General features: G+C 47.3%; 10 protein-coding genes across 10 annotated transcripts; 3 read left to right on the top strand and 7 right to left on the bottom strand.

Annotated features, from left to right (window-relative positions):
* Window positions 1-1,060: 1,060 nt before the first annotated feature.
* On the top strand, window positions 1,061-1,967 carry EYB26_006978 (uncharacterized protein; the record flags this gene model as incomplete). The annotated part of the gene is made up of 2 exons (XM_054266250.1): window positions 1,061-1,129; window positions 1,206-1,967. 2 exons carry the CDS (start codon window positions 1,061-1,063, stop codon window positions 1,965-1,967), a joined length of 831 nt encoding a protein of 276 aa, XP_054122225.1.
* Window positions 1,968-2,427: 460 nt separating this feature from the next.
* Window positions 2,428-4,870, bottom strand: EYB26_006977 (uncharacterized protein; the record flags this gene model as incomplete). The annotated part of the gene is made up of 5 exons (XM_054266249.1): window positions 2,428-3,071; window positions 3,128-3,887; window positions 3,943-4,495; window positions 4,554-4,684; window positions 4,739-4,870. 5 exons carry the CDS (start codon window positions 4,868-4,870, stop codon window positions 2,428-2,430), a joined length of 2,220 nt encoding a protein of 739 aa, XP_054122224.1.
* Window positions 4,871-5,903: 1,033 nt separating this feature from the next.
* EYB26_006976 (uncharacterized protein) lies at window positions 5,904-7,884 on the bottom strand (the record flags this gene model as incomplete). The annotated part of the gene is made up of 7 exons (XM_054266248.1): window positions 5,904-6,274; window positions 6,333-7,045; window positions 7,116-7,171; window positions 7,241-7,311; window positions 7,363-7,649; window positions 7,704-7,781; window positions 7,841-7,884. 7 exons carry the CDS (start codon window positions 7,882-7,884, stop codon window positions 5,904-5,906), a joined length of 1,620 nt encoding a protein of 539 aa, XP_054122223.1.
* A 1,763-nt stretch (window positions 7,885-9,647) lies between these two features.
* On the bottom strand, window positions 9,648-11,021 carry EYB26_006975 (uncharacterized protein; the record flags this gene model as incomplete). Its single annotated transcript, XM_054266247.1, has 4 exons — window positions 9,648-10,503; window positions 10,561-10,709; window positions 10,774-10,780; window positions 10,837-11,021. The coding sequence occupies 4 exons, from the start codon at window positions 11,019-11,021 to the stop codon at window positions 9,648-9,650; spliced, it is 1,197 nt and encodes a 398-aa protein (XP_054122222.1).
* A 529-nt stretch (window positions 11,022-11,550) lies between these two features.
* On the top strand, window positions 11,551-14,970 carry EYB26_006974 (uncharacterized protein; the record flags this gene model as incomplete). Its single annotated transcript, XM_054266246.1, has 7 exons — window positions 11,551-11,730; window positions 11,789-11,873; window positions 11,936-12,057; window positions 12,124-12,279; window positions 12,339-13,770; window positions 13,825-14,423; window positions 14,485-14,970. 7 exons carry the CDS (start codon window positions 11,551-11,553, stop codon window positions 14,968-14,970), a joined length of 3,060 nt encoding a protein of 1,019 aa, XP_054122221.1.
* A 373-nt stretch (window positions 14,971-15,343) lies between these two features.
* On the bottom strand, window positions 15,344-16,533 carry EYB26_006973 (uncharacterized protein; the record flags this gene model as incomplete). Its single annotated transcript, XM_054266245.1, has 2 exons — window positions 15,344-16,060; window positions 16,147-16,533. 2 exons carry the CDS (start codon window positions 16,531-16,533, stop codon window positions 15,344-15,346), a joined length of 1,104 nt encoding a protein of 367 aa, XP_054122220.1.
* Window positions 16,534-17,186: 653 nt separating this feature from the next.
* Window positions 17,187-18,715, bottom strand: EYB26_006972 (uncharacterized protein; the record flags this gene model as incomplete). Its single annotated transcript, XM_054266244.1, has 6 exons — window positions 17,187-17,265; window positions 17,332-17,494; window positions 17,551-18,265; window positions 18,321-18,417; window positions 18,479-18,515; window positions 18,619-18,715. 6 exons carry the CDS (start codon window positions 18,713-18,715, stop codon window positions 17,187-17,189), a joined length of 1,188 nt encoding a protein of 395 aa, XP_054122219.1.
* Window positions 18,716-19,760: 1,045 nt separating this feature from the next.
* On the bottom strand, window positions 19,761-20,879 carry EYB26_006971 (uncharacterized protein; the record flags this gene model as incomplete). The annotated part of the gene is made up of 1 exon (XM_054266243.1): window positions 19,761-20,879. One exon carries the CDS (start codon window positions 20,877-20,879, stop codon window positions 19,761-19,763), a length of 1,119 nt encoding a protein of 372 aa, XP_054122218.1.
* A 1,805-nt stretch (window positions 20,880-22,684) lies between these two features.
* Window positions 22,685-23,890, bottom strand: EYB26_006970 (uncharacterized protein; the record flags this gene model as incomplete). The annotated part of the gene is made up of 2 exons (XM_054266242.1): window positions 22,685-23,737; window positions 23,819-23,890. The coding sequence occupies 2 exons, from the start codon at window positions 23,888-23,890 to the stop codon at window positions 22,685-22,687; spliced, it is 1,125 nt and encodes a 374-aa protein (XP_054122217.1).
* Window positions 23,891-24,123: 233 nt separating this feature from the next.
* On the top strand, window positions 24,124-24,677 carry EYB26_006969 (uncharacterized protein; the record flags this gene model as incomplete). The annotated part of the gene is made up of 4 exons (XM_054266241.1): window positions 24,124-24,162; window positions 24,228-24,436; window positions 24,505-24,554; window positions 24,649-24,677. The coding sequence occupies 4 exons, from the start codon at window positions 24,124-24,126 to the stop codon at window positions 24,675-24,677; spliced, it is 327 nt and encodes a 108-aa protein (XP_054122216.1).
* Window positions 24,678-25,383: the final 706 nt, after the last annotated feature.

Below are 25,383 nucleotides of genomic sequence, written 5' to 3'. Positions count from 1 at the left end.
GTTGGTGTGGTGTAGCCTGCAACCGCTGGACAATAAGTGTTAGTAAAGCAGATAGTTATTTGTTGACTTGAAAATCAGTGGTAAAATGAACAGAGCCGGACCTTATTAATATGAAGAGAAAGGATGATAAGCATCCAAGAGTTGGTGGTGCAGGTCAGTCAGAGAGGGAGTGTGAGACTGTGAGTAACTACGACGATGGAGGATGACATGCGTCATGTGAGAGGCCGATAACTAATCCAGAGATAACGCTAGACTCTGCCACTTTCCCGCAAACATCTACTCTTGCCCTTGCGAGTCACCGAATGCTACCTAATGAGGATTACTTGGTAAATATGATATTCTGGTCATTTCCAACGATGTAGTCGGTATTATGTGTTAGTTAAAGTTTTGCTGAGATGATTCATATGCTAGATAGGCACTACTACTCCGTACTCTTCGATGGGTCCTCGGGATCTCCATCTCCCCCGTACGGTACCGGTACAGCGAAATATATCGCCGTGATCACCCAACCATGCAGCATCTCGTGGAGGGTGGCTTAAGAGAAAACACCAGATAGATAAGTCGTACTCCAACCAAAGAGAATACAGATAAAAACAAGGCACCGAATCGAAAGGACCGGCATAAATGTTGAGTAACAACCGGTGGAGTAAATGAAATCCAACGGAGTGTCACGTGAGGGGTCCGGCATCTGCAGGTAGAGATGCCTGGAATTATTTTTGCCCTTTTCGTCCAATATAATCTGTAACGAAAGCACATGTTTCGGCCTATTCTCACCAGGAGCTTTCCATATAAGTGCACTGTGTCGACAGTCAGCAAGGACATATAATCCGCAACATTGTCTGGTTCCAAATCAACAATCGGAGAAGTTCCCGAGCCGAGGAATCTTTCCAACCCGTTTTCTATCGACGTCACCTTGCCGCTCTGCAAAGATCGATCAGCATACATACATACATAATATGACCTCGTGAGAAACGATCTTTACGGCGAACCCACCCACAAAGCAACCAAATTTGATTTATTAAACTCTCCCTGAGTACATACACTCCGTCCATCCCGTCAAATGTCACAACCATGGGACTACATAGCAAAGCTCGTCTGCATCGGTGATTCGGGAACGGGCAAGTCCAGCGTAAGTCAACCATTTGTACCTTGCGCAAGACCGTTGAGCATTCAGGTATGGCTAACGTTAATATGTTTTGCGGTAGCTCTCAATACGACTCTGTGAAGGACGATTCTCGCCAACCCACGATGTGACTATCGGCGTCGAATTCGGCTCGCGCGTTGTCCCAGTCGGCCCCCCAGCATCCAAGAGTCTCGACATCGATCATTACAATACCACCGGTAGCCCAACGCAATTACAAACCCCCGCTACTGGCACTCCGGAGAAGAATGGATCAACACAAAAGAAAATGAAATTATCATTATGGGACACCGCAGGCCAAGAAACCTACAAATCCGTCACACGCTCATACTTCCGCGGCGCATCTGGTGCCCTGTTGGTATTTGACATCACTCGTCCATCGACATTCGCTTCAGTGACGAGCTGGCTCCAGGATCTTCGCCAAATAGCCGAGGACGGAATCGTCGTGGTCCTCGTAGGAAACAAGTGCGACCTCGCCGGGAACGAGAAATCCTCGGATAGTCAGGGAGAAGGACAAACCAAAAACCAGAGAAGAGTCACCCGCCAAGAAGCCGAGGAATGGTGTCGGCAAAATAATGTAATTCGCTACATTGAAACGAGCGCTAAGTCGGGCGAAGGAGTCGAACGGGCGTTTCTCGAAGTCGCGGAGAGGATATATCGAAATATTGAAGCGGGAAGGTATGATCTGAATGATCGACGCAGTGGCGTGAAGGGATACGGTGCGTCCAATGGTGGGATGAGTACGGCCCCTCCGCGGACGATTACGTTGGGATTGAACGATGCTATGGATCGGGGTGGGAAGAGTTGGAGTGGTGGGTGTTGCTGATCGATCGCACGTATCGCTTACCGGTCCTTTGCCTTCTTCGTTATTTATTCATGTGTGTATTATTTGATACCCTTTTTTTTCGGCTCCCGAGAGATCGGGGGAGTCGGTTTGCTTATTGATATCGGGTGTATTAGTGTACCTAGGTTGTTGTAATCATAATTCAATATATCGAGCAGTATGGTCGATGGTATTTATACTGGGGATGCGAAATATAGTATAGGATTAGTCATGATCTTTATCTACAGAATACAAAGATTCAGCTTAGGCAAATAATCACAATTAGCTAATAGCTTTCAAATATCGAGTCATGAAACCAACAAGGCATAAAGTTTTCTAAAATACAAAAGAAGAATCATCTCAACCAAAGAGAAGAGGGCCAGAGAGAGAGAGAGAGAGAGAAAGAAGGAGCGTGTATAGGAGTGTGAAGTTATAGCAGGCTTCCAACTTCATATCGAGAAGCTTAATCGCTGATGCGCCATGTGCTTAGCCACTTCAAGTACTCCCATTGCCGGTTTGATCCCTCCATACCAAAGACAATATCCTTGAATACGACAAATAAGGAGATTACAGCAATATAGAGAGGTATATAGATGGCCCATTGTACCTTTGTGCCGAGTTTTCGGGTAACCCAATCAACGCAGAACCCGGCCGTCAAGATAGCGAAGTAAAGAGCAGGATAGTAGTGATGGACGTAGGTGACACGAGCCATGACGGCGAATGGGAGATAGTGGAGGACCCAACCGATCAATGGGTAGATACCAGCGTAGTGGATTTGATCAATTTCACTGGGACTCAAATCCACATAACCACGTTGCCATCGGATGAGGTACCAAGCGACGATCAGGCCGAATCCCAAGAGACTGGCAGTACTTCCCCAGTAGACGAGGGGGTTTCCCAGCAGGAAGTATTTGACGATATTGTCATCCCAAGAGCACATTCTCAAACCGACATGCAAAAGTGGCCATTGCCAGAATTTGGAGGCCAAGTCATCCTGCTTATCGGGATCAGGGACAAGTGCATTGTTCGACGTCATCATGGCAACGTTCAAGTGAATAAAGTCCTTGAAGAAGGGCGATTTGTATGAACCTGGGTCTCCAGGAGGGACTAACACAATAAAGTTAGTAACCTTGTTGTTTCATCCTCTGATGTTGAAAACTTACGTCTCTCATTAACATGTGTTTCAACATTCCAGTGCGTATAAACATCGCGGGGTTTGTTTTCTTTGACGCAAGTTGTTTCAATCTGCTTAAAACCCCACTGAGGGAGATTGACAGTTCCAGCTCTCAAATAACACCCAAGAGCTTCATGGCGGAGTCGGAAGGCGGTCGTAAGAGTGCGGATTTTGCTCCTATCCCTGGAGGCAGCATCACTGACGACTTCAATCTTCCAGTGATCTTTTTCATCGCCAATAGTTGTATTGCCATAACAGGACACTTCCCAGTCAGACTTGGTGATAGGGGCCGTAACACTGTGCGAGTGTAGGTTCCGACCTGTTTGAGCGTGGATCAAACGAATGACATCTCCATCGCCCAAAAATCTCAATGGTGCCTCAGGGTCGTATTCTGGCTGGTAGCGATTGGGGTACATGAACCAATCATTGTTGGCATCCTTGTGATGGTAGCAGGTCACTTGCTGTTGGGTCGATCCTTCGGGGTATGTTTGTACATGTGAGTGAAGAAGTCCTCCACCATATCCCATGTTTTTCAAAGTAACCTTGGAGCCAATTGCCACTTCAAGGGGACTATCCCGGCCAACCTCGGTTCCTTTGAGGTTGGCCTGGAAGAGAGAACTCATCTGGGCATCACCGGGTCCAGTGTTTTCAAGAATCAAGAAATGGAGGTAGAAGGAGAACATATAGACCAGGAGCGGCACGATAATCAAACAGATCACTCGCGCAACAACATGACGAGCTAGTGTGGTCTTGAAGGATATGTTAGCATAGTCTGGCTTATAGCTGATCAGCCAGAGCACTTACAACAGGCATCTTGACGTCACCAAACTTATTCCAAAGATCCTCAGCAGTGTGAAGACCAACAAGAGCAGTGCAGAACAGACCCACGAGTTTGATACTGCAGACACAGCCGATACTAACACCTGTGAGGAAAAGCCATGCAAACCACTCGACAGAGAAGCTCTGGTTTCGTAGCCGATGGAATCGGGCCCAGCAAAGGACGGTGGTGAAGGTGAAACAAAGGAGCATTGAATCGAGGAGAATGAATCTGGAAATAGTCGCGTATGAGTTCTCGAATAGAACCATCAGAGTGACCAACCAGACAGTTGGTCGACGGAAGTTCAATTCACGAGCCGTGTAGTAGGCGAGAGGAACGCAGACGACACCGAAGAAGGCATTGAACACTCGCATGAAGGTATAGTTGACATCTTCGGGGTATTGCTCTCCTGACTTGAACTCGAAAGAACCGTTATACCCCGCCAGATAACCCGACAGACCAACAAGGATTTTACCGAGGGGCGGGTGGACATCAAAGTAGAATTCACGCTTGAGGTAGTGGGAGCCGAATTTTCCGAAGCTGTAGTAAGCCATCGTTAGCGCATAGAGCCTACAGTTGACAGATGGCCAAAACATACTGAGCTTCATCCCACGTCACGATATTGGACAACCCAATACGATACATGCGAGTAAAGAACGAAAGGGCCGTGAAAATTATGGGAGCAATAACGAATTCCCACTCGTCAAGAACACCAAGGAACGAGTTTTTCTAACTCGAATTAGTTTCTCATCCGGTGGACTAGTTCGAACATCTAATACGAACCTTCACGACTCCCTTAGTGTCCGAGATGGAAATAGTAGGAACATTGTCACCCTTCGCGGCTTCTCCAACGTTCCTTCGTCGAACTTCTGATTTTTGATCCCTTCCGGACGCAAATGTCGAATTGGAAGCCATCGCTGGCGTTGCTTCTCAACGGAGAAGCCAAGGAATAATTGCTGATGACGACCTGTGTTTTGATCGCGCGGTTTCAGCTCGCAGGCGGGATTGTCGAAGTTAAATTCAATTGAGGGGATAGATCGAAAGAAGCATTACTATAACGAGTAGGAAAAGAAGTGCAAGTCGAATGGAGGTATATTAAATGTTGTTGTTGTTGTTGTTGTTCTTACGTCGCCGTGCCACTTACGCAAAGAACAAAACAGGAGAGGTGTTCAAAACAATATTGCAACCGAATAAACAAATCGGGAGGTGGGTTGAAGAGAAGGGAGATCGAATTAATAAACAAAAGAAGTAAACGAAAGAAGAATCGAATCAATCAACTCAGGAGTCGGAGAAGAAGAAAAAGAAGAATTGTTTCAGAGGAGAGAAGAGGTAGAGAGTCTCGAGCATCGCAAGTTGTCCACTTCCCAAAACCTTTAGCTCCGCTTGGTCCGCTGGGAGTTATTTTAAGCGGCGGACCCTTATCGGCTTACGTACTCTACTAGAAACAAACAAACAACTAACTTAACTCGGCGACAGAGTATGTTAACTACGTAGTTAACTAACAGACATTATTATAGCAATCTTCTATTGGGTATTGGGTATACAGCTGAAACTACACCTACACATATATATACAACATGAGGGATATCCAACTTCACGCAAGTGGATGATAGGTATGTAGTCGGATGAATGTGAACATGTCTCGACTGTAACACAAAATGCTTGTCGTGCTCGAGCACAACAGGTGATGGATGAGAGAGATAATTGCGTGGAAGCAGTCTATAGATATGTAGATCACCATTAAGATAACCCGAGATGTACGGTGAAAAAAAGGCCACGAAGAGAAGTGAAAGAAAAGAGAAAACGACCCATGCAAGCAAGTAGGCGCAAAAGAGAAAAAAAAAAGAAGAAGAAATTGAAACGAATAGATGAGAGGTTAACCTTGCAAATCAGCAAATGTCCCTTTATAGCCAGTGAAGAAGCTAAGTGGAAACATATAATCGAGTCTTCAGCTCTCTTCATCCTGGTCAACAGGGCGATATTGACTCCTCTTTGCTGGGTCTCTGTTTCGGTTGAGCATGTTTGATATCCAGCCGCCAAATCCTTGGGACTCGCCGGTTTGATCGACGCTGCTGGGCTTTCCGTTGTTATCTTGGTCAATGGCAGGAGGGTCGATATTGAGACCTGGAATGGCATTGTCGGCAGTCAAGTGCGCATGCTGGCGATGAAGATCGAGTGAGGGAACAGGTGAATTGACCCCAATCAAAGAGTCACGTTCTCCTTGTGTTACAGGCGTAGGCATCGTGGTCGTAGCGTCTCCGAATAGTACATTCATGTCCTCCAAGCGAACACCGCTTGTTTCAGGATATAAGAAATAAACTGATAGACGTTAGTACTTCCCTCAATGACTACTGTTGGGAACTGAAGGAAAACATACCCAGAACAAAACTGCAAGCACAGAAGAAAGCATGGATGAGATACAAGCGCCATTTGATCAAGTCTTGCAGAACAGGAGTCACCTCTCCAACCAAGAAATTGAACGCCCAATTTGCAGCAGTACTCAAACTAGCTCCTTTAGCACGAATACTTAGAGGCAGAATCTCAGGAGGATAGAGCCAGGGGATCGGTCCCCACGAGGCTCCGAAAGCAGCGTTGTAGACCATGACGCAAATAACAGTGAGGTTTGGTGTGGCCGGCACATCGATCAGAAGGAAATAGGACATTAGACTCAACGATACCATCATAGCAACCGCTCCAGACAACAAAATCGGACGTCGGCCCCAGTCATCAACAAGATACCACGGCGGGATGGTAGATGCAAGATAGGTGAGAGCATTGATACCGGTCATGAGAATAGCGGATCGGCCGGGCCACCCAGCAGACTCGAAGACGAGTGGAGCATAATATGAGATAACATTAATGCCGTTCAATTGTGCCATGGCTTGCGCAGACATAGCAATAAGAACACGTTTATAGTAGCGTCGAAACATGTCTGCATATGATCTTTCTCCTTCCTGTCGCTGCGTAAGAACGTTGAATTTAATTTCTCGGTACTCTTGTCGTGCCAACTCGTTGTGAATGTCTCCGCCACCGTATAGGTTGGCGATAACAATAAGACCTTCTTCATCATGATCGTTGTCTAGTAGCCACCTGAAGTTGGGTTGACACATCCAAGTTAGAATGTGTTCCAAGTCGGCAGGAGAGGGCAAAAAGTACTTACCTAGGAGATTCGGGAATGAGAAGGCTGCCAGCTGCAAGGAGACTACCCATTACGCACTGGAGCAGTAATGGAATACGCCATGAGTAGTTGCTTTCGATGTAACTGCAAAAGTAGTCAACCCATACACTTGCAGCATATCCAAGAATATTGCCCGTAAACTCAATACAAGCAAGTTTTCCACGATTGTGTGGGGGACCTATTCCTGATAAGTAATTCCCAGAGAACGACTACATAGCGAACGACGTACTGATTTCGGACTGAAATACTGGGACGATAGTGGAGAGAGCACCAACTCCCAATCCAGCAATAATTCGCCCCAGCATCATTATAGAAAGACTTGTAGCAAATGTTTGTAAGGCTCCTCCAACGAGAAAAATCAAGGACCCATATAAGATTGTTCGCCTGCGTCCGATTATATCTCCAATCTTGCCAACCAATAACGATGAAATAAGAGCGCCAATCTCGAGGATCGCAACGACCGTACCGATCTCCGCTTTCGAAGGTTGGTTGAAATAATCTCTAAAGTACCAGCCGCTTTGAAAAGAGTTAGTCAAAAGCCTCTCAATGAATTCAGCTTCGGTCACTTACGTGATGATACCAGACATAACACCTTGATCATAACCAAACAAAAACACACCGAGTGATACAAAAACACTTGTGAAATACCTAGACGGAACATTGTTAGTGGATATAGGCTCCACGGGCTGGCAATGAGTCCAACGTACAAGAGTGGCTTGCCCACCAGCCCTTTGGTACGGGCTGTTGACATGTCGTTTGGCGACATCACGACTGCTAAGATGCACTGTGTTCGGGAAACACGCCGATGGGTCACGTTCGGGATATCGATAGCTTCCTTATCTATATCGCCTTTCAATAACGTCTCATCGCCGTAATGGACTCTCCTCGTGCGCGACCGGGGCCCCTGTCCCCTGTCGTCTTCAGGCTTTCGGAGCCTGATCCGAAGAGGATCCTCTTCGCTGGCGAGCTGCTCTGCTGGGTCGCCCGTATCACTCCAGATTGAGAAGTCGGAGGCCTGAGAATTGGAAGATGCGGAGGATCGTCGGTTACTGCCACGGTGTCTGGGCTTTTCTGACTCCAATTCCAGTCCCGAATTTGAATTCTCCGCGGAGTCTCTAGAATGCGGATGCAGAGGTTGAAGAGGTATCGCCGGAGTAGAGGACCCCTTTTCCTTTAGCGAAGAAATGATGGCGGTTTAACGGCGGGCTGAGTCGATATCAGCCCTTTCGAGGAGAAGAAAAGAGGGGAAGAAAAGAAAGACACGATGGAAACTAGGCACGGAAAAAGCCACGAGGGGACTTGGAAGGCAGTTAACTCTATGTCGTCACAGGGACTGGCTGGTGGAGCAGCGTGGTTAGTTCCACGGTTCTTTTTCCGATGCGGAATGCTATGTCGGGGTTAGTACATACGCAGGATGGAAAGAGCGTAGTTGGACCGTCTCAGGCACTTGTGATACCGACAGATGCAAGGAGCAGGTGATCAGTTTTGCTGTGTCGTGTGTGTGTGTTCTGGATGCACCTACTACGGTACGTGAGAGCGGATCGAGAGAATGCCACAATATCCAGCTGATCCACCAGCTAATCCCAATAAATCTCCAGAGTGAACGCGGATTGGGGGGAATGGAGAATGGGCGCGGTCGAGTGGATATGGACGAAATGGGCTCTGATAGGGCGCAGCCTAGGAAGGGCGGCAGTGGCACGGTACAGTTCAACAGTTGTCGATGAAGCGGGGACGACGGCAGACAGCCAAGGAGACTTAATTGCAAGCTGAAGAAGCGGGAAAGTAGTAAGGAGGAGACTTGGTGGATGAGGCTGTACTCTGTCTGTACTATATGTACTACGTACTACGGAGCATGAGTACAGCCTATCTATGCTGTCTGCCCAGTCCAGTGTCCGTCCAGAGAGGATGAAAACGAAGGAAGGACACACGAGAGTGAGTTAGTTATGTTATGCTATGTTCGCGGATCGGCCCCGTCTTTCTCCAGAGGGAGAACAGCGCGCCGTGGTGGCCAGCCGAAACAGGCCTAGGGGAACTAACCTTGTTCGGGGAAAGCGCGGTGAGCCACTTGATCATCGTCCGTCGTCAGTTCGTGCGACGTACTTCCGACTACTTGGTACTTGCTAGCAGTTCCTTACGATTCACTATCCAACACACAGGTTGTAGCAGATCGTCTGAGTTGACTGAGTCTTCGCCAATAAGCCGCCGCCAGCATGACATCATGGTCGAGCACTCCTGCTGTGCATCGCTCCTTGAGGAAAGACGTTCCCTCACTTGGCGGGCCATGAATGGCTGCATTCTTGCTCCATTAGTCATAGGCTGGCCTGGTGATATGGGGTTTCTGATTCATAAAGTCTATATCTAAGATTTAACTATATACATGTTGGGGTCTCGTCAAGGACCACAGAGCTGTTGAAGGGCATCGCCAGTCAAAGCGGCCCGTCTATATAAACAAATATGTGCAGACGATATTGTTCGTTAAATACGATTAGAGACCAAAACCCGTTGGCCCCAACCTTAATTGGTCAAGAGGATATCGAAGCCGTCCTTCTGAATAAGTAGCGTGTCAGCCGCAGTGGCATATTTCCTCCGCATAAGCTCGAAAATCACAAGGCCGGCACTGGTGCTGGGCACCTGACGAATGCTGTTGCGTAAAAACCCTCTGTAGAGCCATCGCATCCAACCTCCGCTTCTGTTGGCTCTCTTCTGGCATCGCTTGAAAGTCTCCTGGTAGGCGTGATAGTAGTGTTTCAACATTTGCGGGCGCGAGTGACGCAGCGTAGCCTGATGGTCCAGGTATTCCAAACGACCATAATGTAAATTTTGAATGATTGCCAGAGGATATGAGATGATCTGTTGAGAAATAGACGCAGCGATTCCTGCGCCTAGAAGGAAGCAGGGTTCAAGAGCGTAGTGTGGCTTGATCGTGGTTTTCTTGTAGTCTTGAAGAGCTGTAATCCTCGACGGGTCCTTTCGTTGTAGACTTCCATAATACCAAATGATATAAGAGTAATATGCTTGCGATTTGACATATTCAAAGGAAGAGAAAAAGACGGCATACCCGAGAGAGTCGCGCATAAACGAGAGCGACCATCCTGCAAATATTCCACGAACGCCAATCTCCCTCAATTTCTTCCAGCCATACTCCCACATGTTTTGATACTGTCCTTCCAGTACGCCGCTTGTACGTAATCGAACTTGGAGAGCATCAAGAGGCGCCGCAATCAGTGACTGTATCGCTCCTGCTGAGAAACCTGCTGCAAAGGTACTGGAAGGAAGTGCTGGGGGGTAGATCCTTCCTTTTCCTTCCTTCGCCGGAGCATGAAGGGCACCTAAAGCTTGTAGATAGGATGTGTAAAGAATAGCGCCGACACTTTCGTTTCCAAATCAGTTATCCGGAATATCAAAGGAAGGGAGCCGAGGAACTAACGTGGTGTTGGCAAGTAGGGGAGGGAGCACTTGATTCGGCAAGAACCTCCAGCCATGAACGCGCACAGCGTGGGCGATCAAGCCAGGAGTAGTTGTATGGAACGACCATTTATTTTCTTGGATTCGGGGGTTTATCGCTCGGGGAAAGGCCTGCGGGAACGGTAATCTGTGAGCCAACGGTTGGCACGAAACAAAATCAAGTAGGGTTTTATACCATATAACTATTGATAACTGTCAATAACTACTATACACACACTAATAATGCTTTCAATCTTACTCAACACGAGTGCGAAAAAACGCTTTGACCGGCGCTCGAAAGTAAAAGGCTATAAGCTGTGCACTGAGGGCACGAGTACCTGCCGCAGACGCTCCAGTAGCAGCATGAGAGCGAGGATTTTGGCGGTAACTGTCGCTATCTGAGTCTGACGTCTCAGCAACTCTGAAGTTGACCGAGGAAGCCATCTCTTAATCACGATCCGGCCGAGCTCGTATGAGGGGGAAATCGGGCGCGTTGTATACTCTCTGCATAATGTACACTGGCAGAATATCGCTTTATGTAACGGAGGTAAGTGTTATTCGAGATCAGAAAACCATGACGAGTGAAGTGAACGATAAAATCATCTATACACCAAAAAAAGAGCGTCGTGTACTTTCGAGTCAGTTGACACGAGCAGCAGAATGGAACTGATATATCATCTTCAAAAACCGAATGTTTGCTCTGTTTGTTTGCTGGCTCGTTCTCCGTGGCGCTAAACCAAATTCGGTATGATTGAACGCGCCTCGCGTCTTCAGTCGTTCAACTTTCCAACCTCAAAAAGTCGATTCCCCAGATACCCCCGTTGTTAATATCTCACTTCATCCTTCGAATTTGAAGGACATCCTTTCAAATTTCCGTCAGTTTATCAAATCGATCGCCACATTTTGACAGATTTTCAAACCATCGATCGCATACTTGTCAACTCAGCCTTTCGTTTGGTCGCTCTCGCTCAACATGGCGGAGGATATCGTCATAGACAAGACGCTCTTCTTCGATCGCCTGTCGACTTTTTACAATGCATGGAAGGCAGATAAGCGCTCGGGGGCTGGAGTTTTTGGCGGAGTGGGATCTATTATTATCTTGATGGGAAAGACAGATGAGGCAAATGCATTTCAGAAAGCTAATGCGATGCACGTAAGTCTACAAAAATTGTCTCGCATCCTGACACACGGCTGATATCCTTTCTAAATAGTTTTGGCTGCTCGGTTATGAGTTTCCAGCTACTCTTTTTGTGTTCACTGTGGACACGATGTATATCGTGACTACTGCGAAAAAAGGTGCGAAAAAACCTTTCAACATAATATCCTGATCCCTCGGTTACTGACACGCGGAAAACCAGCGAAACATTTGGAACCACTAAAGGGAGGCAAGATTCCGGTCGAGATTCTAGTCACATCAAAAGATCCTGCAGACAAGGCAAAGGCCTTTTCGAAATGCATAGAAGTCATCAAGGCAGCCGGAGTAAGAAGCTTTATGTGCAACATTCATCTCCTGAGTCTTGAAGCTAATATTTCCATCTTCAAATAGAAGAAAGTCGGAACTCTGCCCAAAGACAACGCCCAGGGACCTTTCGCTGATGAATGGAAACGTGCTTTTGCAGAGGAGTTGAAAGATGAGGAGGAAGTTGATATCTCTCCTGCTCTTTCTGCAGCGGCATTTTCAATCAAGGGGCAAGAAGAACTGGTATTTTCATATTCAATCTTCGGCAAATTGACTTTGAGCTCTAATCAGTCTTTGAGTAGGTGTCGATGCGCAACGCAGCCAGGGCCTGCAGTGGTCTCATGTCCGAATATTTCGTCGATGATATGTCACAGCTCTTAGACGAGGGTAAAAAGATAACCCATAAATCTTTGGCCGCAAGAATTGATGCCAAGATTGATGACTCTAAATTCTTCAATAAATTGGCAAAACTTCCGCCGGGATTCGACCCTCAACAGATTGACTGGGCCTATGGACCAGTGGTTCAGAGTGGAGGAAACTACGATTTGCGTTTGACCGCTACTGCAAATTCAGATGAGCTTCATGCCGGCATCATCATTGCCGGCTTTGGCATAAGATACAAGACATACAGCGCCATCATCGCGCGTACATATCTAGTGGACCCGACAAAGGCTCAGGAGGCAAATTACGGATTCCTCTTGAATGTCTACGATGCGGTTATTAAAGATATCCGTGATGGCGTGGTAGCCAAGGATTTGTACAACAAGGCCATTGGTATGGTCCGTGCCAAACGGCCTGATCTAGAGAATCATTTCGTAAAGAATGTCGGTGCTGGCATTGGAATTGAATTGAAAGATTCCAATATGATTCTCAACGGAAAGAATACCCGAACTTTGAAGAGTGGTATGACCCTCTATATCTCTATCGGCTTAACAGATGTCCGAGACACCGACTCAAAGGACAATAAGAAGTCCGTTTACTCTATGGTCATAACCGACACTGTGCGTGTTAGTGAGACAGGCGCCCACGTCTTCACTAAAGATGCAGGTATTGATATGGACTCGGTGTCCTTCTACTTTGGTGATGAGGAGGAGCCCCAGAAAGCTGCAAAGGAGAAGACGGATGTTCGTTCCAGTGCCATCGCTAGCAAAAACATCACAAAGACCAAGTTACGTGCTGAAAGGCCAACACAAAGCAATGAAGGTGCTGAAGCACGTCGCCGAGAGCATCAGAAGGAACTCGCTGCCAAGAAGATGAAGGAAGGTCTGGAAAGATTTGCCGGCACTACAGGCGATGGTAACGGGGAAGCCCAAAAGAAATTCAAGCGTTTCGAGTCCTACAAACGTGACAATCAGCTACCTTCTAGTGTGAAGGACCTAACCGTACACGTTGACCACAAAGCTTCTACGGTCATCGTGCCCATCATGGGCCGACCCGTGCCATTCCATATCAACACCATCAAGAACGCCAGCAAGAGCGATGAAGGTGAGTACGCGTATCTGCGAATCAACTTCCTCTCTCCTGGCCAAGGTGTTGGACGAAAGGATGATCAGCCATTCGAAGACCCGTCCGCCAACTTCGTTCGAAACTTGACCCTCCGGTCTAAAGATAACGATAGATTTGCCCGCATTGCTCAAGATATTACTGAACTTCGCAAGAATGCGCTGCGTAGGGAGCAGGAGCGCAAGGAGATGGAAGACGTGGTTGAACAAGACAAGCTCGTGGAGATTCGCAGTATGTATCCCAATCATTTAGGAGTATTTGCGATATGCTAACCATGTTGAATAGACCGACGACCTGTGAAGTTGCCAGATGTTTACCTTCGTCCACCCTTGGACGGAAAGCGAGTTCCCGGAGAAGTGGAAATCCATCAAAACGGTCTGAGATATCAATCACCACTGCGAAACGAGCATGTCGATATTCTCTTCAGCAATGTCAAGCATTTGTTTTTCCAGCCATGTGCGCATGAATTGATTGTGATCATCCATGTGCATCTCAAGACCCCGATCCTAATCGGTAAAAGAAAGACAAAGGACGTCCAGTTCATTCGAGAAGCTACCGAAATGCAATTCGACGAGACGGGTAATCGTCGCCGCAAGCATCGCTATGGAGACGAGGAGGAATTCGAGGCAGAGCAGGAGGAGAGACGTCGCCGAGCAGCTTTGGATAGAGAGTTCAAAGCTTTCGCCGAGAAGATCTCGGATGCTGGTAAAGATGAAGGTGTTGACGTGGATATTCCATTCCGAGAAATCGGATTCAGTGGTGTGCCGAACAGATCTAATGTTTTGATTCAACCAACTACGGATGCTATCGTTCAATTGACTGAGCCACCCTTCCTGGTTGTTACTTTGAACGAGATTGAAGTTGCTCATTTAGAGCGTGTACAGGTGAGTCTTCTTTTTTTCCGTTGTTTCAAGATGACTTCTAATCAAATCATAAAACATCTAGTTCGGTCTGAAAAACTTTGATCTTGTCTTTGTCCTTAAGGATTTCAACCGGCCACCCATCCATATCAATACTATTCCAGTGGAATCATTGGAAGGGGTCAAGGATTGGCTTGATTCGGTAGATATCCCATTCACCGAAGGACCTCTCAATTTGAACTGGAGCACAATCATGAAGACAGTTGCTGCCGACCCCTACGGCTTCTTCGCCGAAGGAGGTTGGTCATTCTTGGCTGCTGAATCCGATTCTGAGGATTCTGAATCAGAGGAAGAGTCTGCTTTTGAGCTTTCCGAATCCGAATTGAACGCGACTGAAGAGAGCTCGGAGGATGACAGTGACTTTGACGACGATGCTAGCGCCGAAGCTAGTGATGAAGACCTCAGTGTTGATGAAGAGAGCGGTGAGGACTGGGACGAGTTGGAGAAGCAGGCAAAGAAGAAGGATAAGGAGAGTGTGGACGATGAGCGCAGCAAGAAGCGTAAGCGTTAGTCACTTTTGGGGGTAGTGGCACTTGCCAGCTGTTTTATTTCTACTTCTTCGAAACGTGTCTTATTATACAGTTCGTTAGTTTGTGAATGGCGAGTAGCGTTCTTCCAGATCATTGATTCAGTACAATGTAATCTTCGAAACTTCGAAAGTTGGACATAGTACGAAAAGTATTTTCCATGCTCTCTAGTATTCTTCATCTTTCTGGCTACGGTGAGTATTGCTAGCTAACCTTATATACCTATGTAACACCGAGTATCCAATTATTACGCCAGGCACCGTATGCATCGCCATATGAGAAAACTGCCTATGTAAACACCAACAACAACAACAACAACAACAACAACAACAACAACAACGTGGTAACTAGATGATATTACTTGCCCTCCCTCATCGTCGCCCACATACTCCTCATGCGCATAGCCTGCTCCCTCGTAAAGCTCTGATAACAATCATCCGACGAATAGTCCATAAAGTTTGAAATAGGGTCCAACCCCGGCAAATCCGGACACGAGTCCTTCCAGGCAGGACATCCCTCCGTCGGCGTCGATTGCTGCGGTGTATCAGAGATGTAATCCCCGCTCGCACCCACAGCGCAAGTCTGGTCTTGGAATGTATGTAACAAACCATGCCAATGACCTACTTCATGGACCGTGGTGCCGCCACGATTGTAGTGCTCAATTGAGCCGCCGGGCATCGTGGAGGCAAGGATGTTGCAGCCATCGTTGAAGTAGTCGTCGATATTGCTGGTATCATTGATCTCGGGGTTTGGAAGGGTGCAGAAGCCGAGGAGATTTGGTGACGGTGAAGAAGATGCTACATCTCTTTCGTCGAGGTCATGGCCGCCATCATCGTGATAGCGATGATTGAAAGAGGCGTTTAGGTTTAGTCGAGAGCTGGCACCCGCAGGATCCGGGACTTCGAGATCCGTCTGGAAATAGATGTTGAGAGCGCCGTATGAACCCTTGCGAAGCGTCCGTTTCATAGCCGTCGAATCCCAGTTTCGTGCCCAGGTGTCGTTGACACTGTGATCTACACCCATGAATTTGTAATATATACTCGTATTTTGGTATGCTTGTTGAAGATATTGAAACTATGTCCGGTTCGATTCAGCATGAAAATTCTGGCAAACTTCATATATAAGTTAGCTGGGGGGGTGGGGGGCCAAACAAAACATACCTGAGAAGAAATCATCGAATTCGTCACCAAATCAGCCTGATCACTTGTACTAACAACATGAAACCACGTCTCGACATAAATACGAGGAAATGAATCGGCAGTAGCAAGACTGGCATTACCGTCAACACCCCCTCCTGCTGCATGTCGATATTGCGTCAGGGACAAACGCTTATGTACATCTTTCAGCTGTGAGCTTGGTTCCTCGGTGCCACAGACTCCCCGTTGTTGAGGGAGCCATTGTCGCTGAGCTTCCTCTGAGCTTGAGTTTTGAATTGTGTTAACTTTTTCGTGTTCTCCTGTCCTTCGAGTGGAGGCTATGACTGAGCCGGTAAAGACTGTGATGGAAACTATCGCGAGAAGGAGCGTGTGGCGAAGAATCCGATGCATATTGTACAAATCGTTGCGCTATTAAGACATCAATAACCCACGGTCATCTATATATTCAAGTATACATATGTGTATGTATACAGCGGTGCATAGTATCGGGTGGCTGTGGGCTGCGGTGAATGGCTTACTTACCAAGAAACATGTCCAGGTGCCAGCCAGAATAATCCCTGGACGACGACACTGAAACGAAAGGAAAAGAATGTTTACGCGAGTCATGTCCAGGTGACGGACGGTATACTGAATAGTCCCGCACGGTAGAGTTGACGATGATGCAATTGGAATGTATGGCTGGTCGCGAAGAATGTCAATGCAGTCTCATTTGTTCCTGACTAAACTTGCAGTATGTGTGTATCCCATAGAAAGCCTCTAAGTAGCGTGCAAAATCAAAATCCAACAGGACTAATATCCTCAGCCGATAATATATAAGTACAAAAAAGGAGAAAAAAATAATAATTGCTCGAATCAACAAAGTGAAAGGGAAAAGATAAACAGATCAATTTTCCGTACAAAAAGGGAAAAGAAGCTATGCACGTACACCCCTAGAATGGCCGAAAAAGAAATAACCAGTAAGTTGTCATCGAGTGCGTAAACGGGAATCGGAGAGGGAATCGAGGGGATCGAAGGATTAGGGTAAGGCGGGCTTTTAGTCTAGATCAACGCTGATCATGTCCAGTGGCAGCACCTGTCGAAGGTTCATTATTCCACGTGAGGTAAGTGTGATCGCCGAGTTTCCTATTGACAATTGACATGACATTAGTATATGTATTAGCGAGAAACAACATGCACAGTGTGTCATACCTTGGTCTGATCAGATTTGCAGCTGTGAAAAGCACACCGATGAGTACGCAAACACCTCCAACAACAATATATGCAATTCCCATGAATGAGTTCTTTCCACCCATGACAGTTCTGGTGGAGATCATGATCGATTTGGTACCACCATATTCGGTGACATTGAAACCTAGGAAATTCCGATGAGCATACATTGCCAAAACCAGGAGATTGACGTCTACTTACTGCTTTGAATATCCAATCTGTATTGGCCGGCTGGCATGGCAGTCGTATCATTTCTACGAGCCAGCTTGCTGAAAGTAGGAAGACCCGCAGTTCTCATCCAAACCATAAATGCCTCGTCATTGCCAAGGTCAGGGAAATTCTCAGCAGTGTACTCTGGGTATTTCACCCGCCAGTTTGGGGGTGGGACGACCTGCCAATAATTGTATTTGGTGGTCTTGATGATTTCCTTATCGCTAGGCCAGGCGATGCCCTTGTCTGTCATGTTGTAGGTTTCCTCATTGACCAACACCGGACTGGAAATAGAATCATTGAATAGCGAGTTTGCAATCAAGCCACAAGGATAGTATGCTTTGCCGGTTGCCGGATCCGTAGTCAAAGGATCGCAAGTGCTGCCTGAAATAGTCGCATTATCGACGACCTTGCCCTGCAATTGGTCGGTATCGAGCGATTGTACATACTTTCTGTGGTTCTGGTAGAAGTTGGTCAATTTGTAATATAGGAACACGGGAGGTCCGAGAGGTTCGGGGATATCGAAGAATAGTGAGCAACCAGTCGTCTTGGTCGCTTCGTCCGTCTCATTGCGCTGCCAGGTGGTAACAGAAGTCTGTGCCGAAGATTTGAAGGATGAAGTCACTCTGCCCGATGGAAGAGCTGCTGTACTAGATAAAGGTGCAAGGGTATCACAGTCTGTGTAGTCGATAATGATTTCTTGGACCTGTTGCGAGACCGTTTAGCAACCATACAGGAAGACTGAATGGGAACTTTCGTACCTGCTCGCTAGCCCATAATAACACACCTCCTAGGGGCGCAAAGATGGCTCCAATCACGAAGAAAATCGGAAGAACCGATCTGGGTGTAAGAATTGGTCTATGCTAATTATCAGCTTCTGTTCGTTCGTGGGACTCGAGAGTTCTAGGTGAGAGCTTACTGCCATGCTCGGAGACGTTGTTGGCGGAAAGCAGTATCTACGGATTGATTGTCAGTGATGAAATTCCAAGGCGCGTCATTCCGTCTCCCTCCAGAACCTTCTTCAATTCTTTCAATTTCGATGCATGGATTAATACGCACTTGCTGGTCTCCTGCTCTTCTTCTTGTCTCCATCATCGCTTCCGTGATGATCCGGATCATCCTGGAAATCAGTCCGAGTCGCTGCTGCTTGCGACATGATGTTATAGATTGGTCACCGGTACTCTCGGGTTGTGTTTGGTGAAATGTAGAACAGTGACAACTCTGTCCTGTTTTGGACAGGGTGGATAAGTTGAAGCAACTAAGCAAATCCCCCCGTGCTGAGGTGGTTTAGCGCGAATGGATTGTACCGTCTGCCGGATCAAGGTTGGGTAGGTAGGGAGCTGAGTGTTACGGACGAACATAAGTTACAATACGCTCTGTATGTCCTTCGTACGGCGTACCGGATTACTGGGAAGGTTCAAGGCAGCAGGGAAATGAAAACCGTTTCAGGTGTGGGCCGCGCCACACCTTTTCTGCTTTGCTATCTTTAGCAATCACAATGCATAGCCGGTTTCTAGATTCATGGGTCAATCAGCCTTATTGAGTAGACAGACCATGTGTGTGTGTACATCGTATATGTATATCCACATATACAGTATAATTCATGGGTGGATCTGAACCTAGATATTGCATTAATTGAAGATCTACGTTGTCGAATGATATACATTCACCATCTATCGTAGATCTACACCTCTTATGTAGTTAACTATTAGTTACGGTTTACGGAACATTGGAGGAGGATATGTAGACGAGATGTGTCAATCTGGATAATAGTCTAATTCAGCTAATATGCCGGTCAATCTGCTACAACACAACAAGGCCGGAAAGAGAGAGAAAAAAAAAGGGTAGGAGAGGTATGGGTCAAATTGTTATGCAAAAACTCCAAATACAAAGAAGCCACGAGTCTCAAGCCAAAGGAAAAGCTGTGAGATCAATGCAACAGATATGCCGTATCACATGAGGTATAAACGCTCGATGAGTGAAGAGCCCCACAAACAAACTCCTGAAAAGAAGAGCAAACCAGATCCATGCCAAATACGTAATCATCAGTCATATGCAAAAGCAAATTAATCATGTAACAGGAGGGGGGAAGCCTTCTGGATGCAAATAAACGTCTAGCAATGCTGTTAATCAAAAGAAAGAATAAGAGGGAGAATCTGGACAGTCCAGCTGTGCCAATGCAAATGAGGATAGTTCAGGAACTATGCCTTCAAGAATTTGATGAAATGCTCCGGTTTGAACCAGCCAACTCGGTCATAAGCCGTCCACAGCTTGCTAGCCTTGTTGACATCGATTTTGCAAGCTTGCTGGGCGTCTGTCTTCCGGAACTCTTTGCCAATGCTCAGAGCTTTGACGCGAGCTTCGAAGATCCTCCTCTTGCTGCAAAGATAGGTTGCACAGGACAGCCGCAGAGTGGCGGCAAGATTAACTTCAGCAGGGTCTAGCAGACCGCGGTCTGGGTCATTGCTGAGATCTAGCATCTGACCCTTCCAGTCTGCCTTGAGACCCTTGGTGTTCCCTCCAAGAGTTTCTAGTGGCGGGGCGTAATCCTTCAGCGCATTGTAGTCGGTATCATCTCGGTTGGTACCAATGGCTCGCAACGGTTTCGATGAGGGCGAATATTCAATTTCAAAAGTGTCCAGTACACGCTGTTGTGGCGTGGATTTCGGCGTCCGACGAGGCCGGGATGCTTTGGCAGCACGCGATTGAGTGGCGCTAGTGGTCTTCTTTGAAGGTGCAGGTGCTAAACGCTTAAAGTTGCCCGGTCGGTATTCCACACGGTCCATCATTGCCATTTGTCTTTCCAGAGTCTCTCTCTCTTCCCTCGCCCAAGCCATGGGGTCCCGATTGTATTGTGTCGCCACAATAGGCACGCAGGATAAGGCTAGCCTATATTCGTCGCGAGTCGGTTTGTTGACCTTGGTGTGGAATCGAGCCATTTGAGAATTCATGTGCTGATCGATCAATGCTTCCGCAGCAGAGGGGAGGACTGGTCCAAAGAGAGGCTCGTCATTGTGGACATCTGGGATTGATTCGTTGCGAGGAAAGAGTACCGGGTCCCTATTGTTGTTACCACCCACTTCAGCCTCCAGCTGTTCTGCATTTGACCTCCGTTTCTTGTTTCCTGTATATGGAGTGACTGGTGGCGAGGGCAAGTCAATGTCGGATCGACTGCGTTTTCGATCGTCTGAAATGGGTGGCAACTTGACAACATCTTCTGAAGACATTGTCAACGACGGCGGAAAACCAGAGTTGAAGCTGTCGAACGGTTTGGGCTCTGGGGGAGACATGAGGCTGGAGACGGATGGTAGGCGATTCATCGCGAAGGTGGATTTGTAGTGTTGATGATGAAGCGGAGGCAGCGTTGTCATGCCTGATTTAGTGGCTGTACCGTTTGTTCTTTACACGGAAAATAGTGTCAGGGTGAGTCAAGGTTTCGAAAGAAGTCCAGAAAGGATTCAACGACAGAGAAGTAGGGGAAAAAGAGGGCGATTTTATGACGGAGACTGAGGCCAAAGGCGATGTGGAAGACAATGGAAATTGGGTGCACGTGAAAGAAGGCTGAGTTGATTTGTCAGGTCAGGCTGCCACTCTTTGTCGCTTTTCTTAGTAGCCGGTGGCGATTCGGCGTTTAGAGGACGCTTTCCGGCGATAAGGGCTGACCGGCTTTTGTTGGTCCGAAGGAGGCACCGGGCGAAGAGTTCTTTCTCAGGGCGAAACGGTGTCCTGGGTTGAATACGCTCGCAAAGTGTCGGGAATCAGTCTCTCAACTGAAATTGAATTGCGGCCAGGGTAGGGGCCTGATTCTTATACGCTACAGGCAGGGCCGTATGCGATTTGCGGGGGGCGATGTAGTGTAGTGAGGCGCAATTGGGGTGGGGTACAGCCGGAGATAAGCTTGGTGACTTGGGTTATTGGGCAGTTGCCTAGAGCCACGTTCTCAATTCAGCCTGGATGCGTTTCGAAAGGCAGAATTGGGAGGGAAGAAGTCGGAGAGCGTTAACTCGGGCACGAGAAAGGAGGACGCGCTTGCTTTAAGTAAACCTTCAATTCGACCTTTTCCGCACCGAGTCCACATTGTTGGGTTTGTTCGATATCTCGTCATCTGCCGATATCGATAGTTAGGTTAGTGAAGTAGGGTTTTAGTCTGGAGTGTGACACTAAAATCAATAGGCGGCTGGGTCACTCGATCAATGTCGACGCACGAATCACGAGTTCCCAATAGGCGGGACGGGTTGATTGGGCTGTCACTGTCAGGCTGCCAGATTGCATTCGCCATGCCAATCATCTGCTCACAGGCATCCATGCTAATTGGTGGTCAGGATTGGCTGAACCTGCATAAACCACGAAAGTGCGAGCGTGTCAACGATGGACGAAGCCAAGGTTCGGGATGAATTGGCTGGATCAATTGAGCAGCCATTACTTGTCAATGCCAGCCTGAGTCTTGTGCATGACCGTGCAGGATGATCTGAGTTCTGCGACAGGACATGATCAATTGATGGGATGGTGGGCCGCTTGGCCAATCAGCGAGTGTGGCTCTGCAATGGGTTCCTGCTGACCAGTCACTAGCGGACCCACTGGCCCACACCTGTTAGTCACCCGTGACTCACCTTTCCAGACAGTGGCAGACACAAGCGGAGGGGCAGATGACTCTGAATGACTAAGTACGAGAATGCGTAACTAGTTATCTGCCGGTACTCAATTTCTGTCGCAGACTCGATCAGAATGTGCTGCGATGCAGGCTTTGGGCCATTGTCAAAACACGGAATCAATTGACTCAATTGTTAGGGAATTGTCGATGATGCTGTTGTGTATTGCATAGTCCACTGTCAACCGAATGCACAATTACAAATATGTACTCGCGTACATACGTACAGAGTAAATACATACATAGGCTACCGTCAACAGCGCTAGGCAGCATCGGCACGGGCCCACCACGGAAGCCTATCTCAATACGAACAGGGATCCTGGTTACGGTAAATACATGCCTCGTACGGTAATCTAAAGCCTAATGTCGTCGAAGCATGTGAATATTCCTATGAATACTCCGTACAGAGACGTACTTACTACATAGTTATATGTACATAATGAACCCTTATCATATCCCTATCGCCTGACTATTCATCTATTCAGTCAATTGAGTATTACTACCTACTTCCTTCACTCCACTAGCCTGTCGATCATGCGCTGCCTTGGCCGCTGCCACCTGATCGATCAGTGGGCTGTTCTGGAGTGCTTTATTGGCAGCCTCGTCCCCTGCAATAGCTTTATTTAGCCCACTTCCGGATCCCAGATGCTGGTCGTGCCAACCCCAGCCTGTCAGATACACTCCTATGTAATATGTCTGCATGCCTCCGTCCAATTGTTTCGCCGGTTGTTCTTCTACATATCGCAGCTTGATACCCTTGCTCATAACCCTTTTCGCTAATTGTTCCTTGTGTCTGAGCACTGTCTGTACAGGCTGGACATGCGAGAGCCTTGGTAACCACAGCTCTCTTAACCATTGCTCGACTATGTCAAATCCATGGTCAGGGTTGGAAAGAACCACCGCCGCAACGTAGGCTTCAAACACATCTCCCCGTATTTTTAGCCATCTTTTAGGTTGTGCTTTTTGTTCTTCTGGAGCAGAGACGGATACTCTTTTATCGAATCCGTACTGCGACGCGAAGCCAGCCAAGGTTTCGTTTTTAACGAGGTCTTCTCGAACTTGTGACATACGCCCCGCAGGCATATCCTTGAAATGGTCCCATATCAGTCTTGTTGCAATCACCTCCACGTAAGCGTCTCCGAGTACCTCCAACCGGTCGTAGTTTTGCTCCATGCCTTCTGGTGCAATATGTACAGGCGTCCCTGGGTGCGTGAAAACGGCTCGTTCTAACGAAGCATCGTGGATGCAAGGAAGGTCGGGCAGGGATACAGGCTGCGCCGTTGGTTTCGTCTCTTTAGGTTTTCTGTGCTTCGTATCTGTATCTCGTTTGATCGTGGCAGCCGCCAGAGTGGCGTGTAGTTGGGTCATCACTTTGAGAATTTCTGAGCTTTCAGGTATGTTGTGTAACACTTGCGGGCGGTGGACTACCTGGTCAACTACATCTTGCAATTGTTGAACAAGCCTGCTCTCGTCCACGGTCAATTTGTACTCATATTTTGCGTTGTGACAGTCGCTGCCGGCGCGATTGCTCTAAGACGAAAAGATGTTATGGTAAATAAGTTGCTAAGAGACTCGGCAGTTTTTTTTTTTTTGCCTGCATATAGTGCCCACCTTGTGTCTTTTGTGTGGATTGGAAATCTCCGCGCCATCTTTGGCATCCTTGAATGATCTCTTCGTAGCCATCGTAAATACTGGGTAATAAGAATAATCTTCGATCAAGCCGAGGACACTAAGAATTGTCGGAGTCGCGATGGAGCAGGTCCCATTACGGTAGTAGGTAACTAACTTTTTGGCCGGGCGGGCACGTGATTTTATTCCGAACTTCTACCGCTAACTCGGGCCATTCCAATCCCATCTTCAAATAATCCGTCTCGCTATTCTTTGAACGATACCTGGGGGAAATCAGAGACGCCAAAATGGCCGTACCCCGGAGTCGAATTCTGGATCTTGTGAAGGTGTGTATAGGACATTTATCTCCTCATTTATCAGAACTCAGGACTGATGCAGGCTGGTGCTTCAGACCCAATGTCGAATCTTCGCAACAACATTCAACCCACAACGGTTACGACTCGGAAACAAGATCTTGCGACAACGATTGAGAGGTCCCGCTCTTGCGGCATATTACCCCCGTAAAACTGTGTCCTTCCGCGATCTACAAGATACATACAAGCCTCTGGGTTTGGAGACGTTTGACGAGGGACAAGACGACCGGGAAGAAGCTATTCAGATGTATGTCCTTCACGTCATTATATGATAAAAGCTTGGGCGAGCTGTGACTGATTAATCGGCGACTACAGCGCGAAATTACGTGGCAAAGGACGACCAAAGAAGAAGAGAACTGCAGCAGGTAAGGAACAGGACTTTTGCAAAGACGCACCGAGGCTTTGGTTGCAAGTTCGAACAATTGGGTGCATTTGCTAACGTTCTTCACTTCCATCCAGAATCACGATCAGCCAAGAAGAAGAAATAGGCCTACTCACACGCTCATATTGGGTGCCTGTCGAATTTTATCTTATGATACAAAACATATACAACACTGTATTTTTACTTGATTGCGATTTAATGGATGCATGATACCCACCAGAAAAAAGTGTGTTGGTTTGTATCAGACTTGCGTATGTATATTATTGAAATTGTTTGAAAGATGGAATAGGGATTCTTGGTCAAAATATAGCAGGCGGCTTGTAATCATGTACCGGTATATTATAGAATGCTTGCATGTCAGTCGAACAGTCATCACAAGAAACAAACAACATTGAATTTTCCGTACTGTTTGCAACAATCTACCTCCAACACCTTCTTGGTTGAACCATGCCAGCTTCCTGGATCCCCAAACGGTTCTGTTCGCCCAGCCCAATATGGGTTCAACGTCTCAGTTTATTTCCAATGGCTTATATGTAACCCATTAGGCCCCCTCAAAGTAACATAGCCGATAGGGGTACCATCTATCACCAATCGTGGACGCATGACGAGATATTTTCTCCTCGTCCAAATGCAATGATTATGTCGAATCGGTTGCAGGGAAGTTCATATGTTGTTGGTGTGCGCCATGCTCTGATTGGCCGTAGACTGGCCACAAATCTCGTGCATCTGGCCTGTTATTATGTTGTATTATAATTCACTCGAACGACCTCTACCCAACTATCTGCCCTTTATGCGTTTACTGATCCTTCTAC

The sequence above is a fragment of the Talaromyces marneffei genome, chromosome 5 (assembly GCF_009556855.1).
Source record: "Talaromyces marneffei chromosome 5, complete sequence".
In the NCBI taxonomy this organism is placed as follows: domain Eukaryota; kingdom Fungi; phylum Ascomycota; class Eurotiomycetes; order Eurotiales; family Trichocomaceae; genus Talaromyces; species Talaromyces marneffei.
Note: the sequence above shows the minus strand (reverse complement) of the source record. Positions and strands in the feature narration are given on the sequence as shown.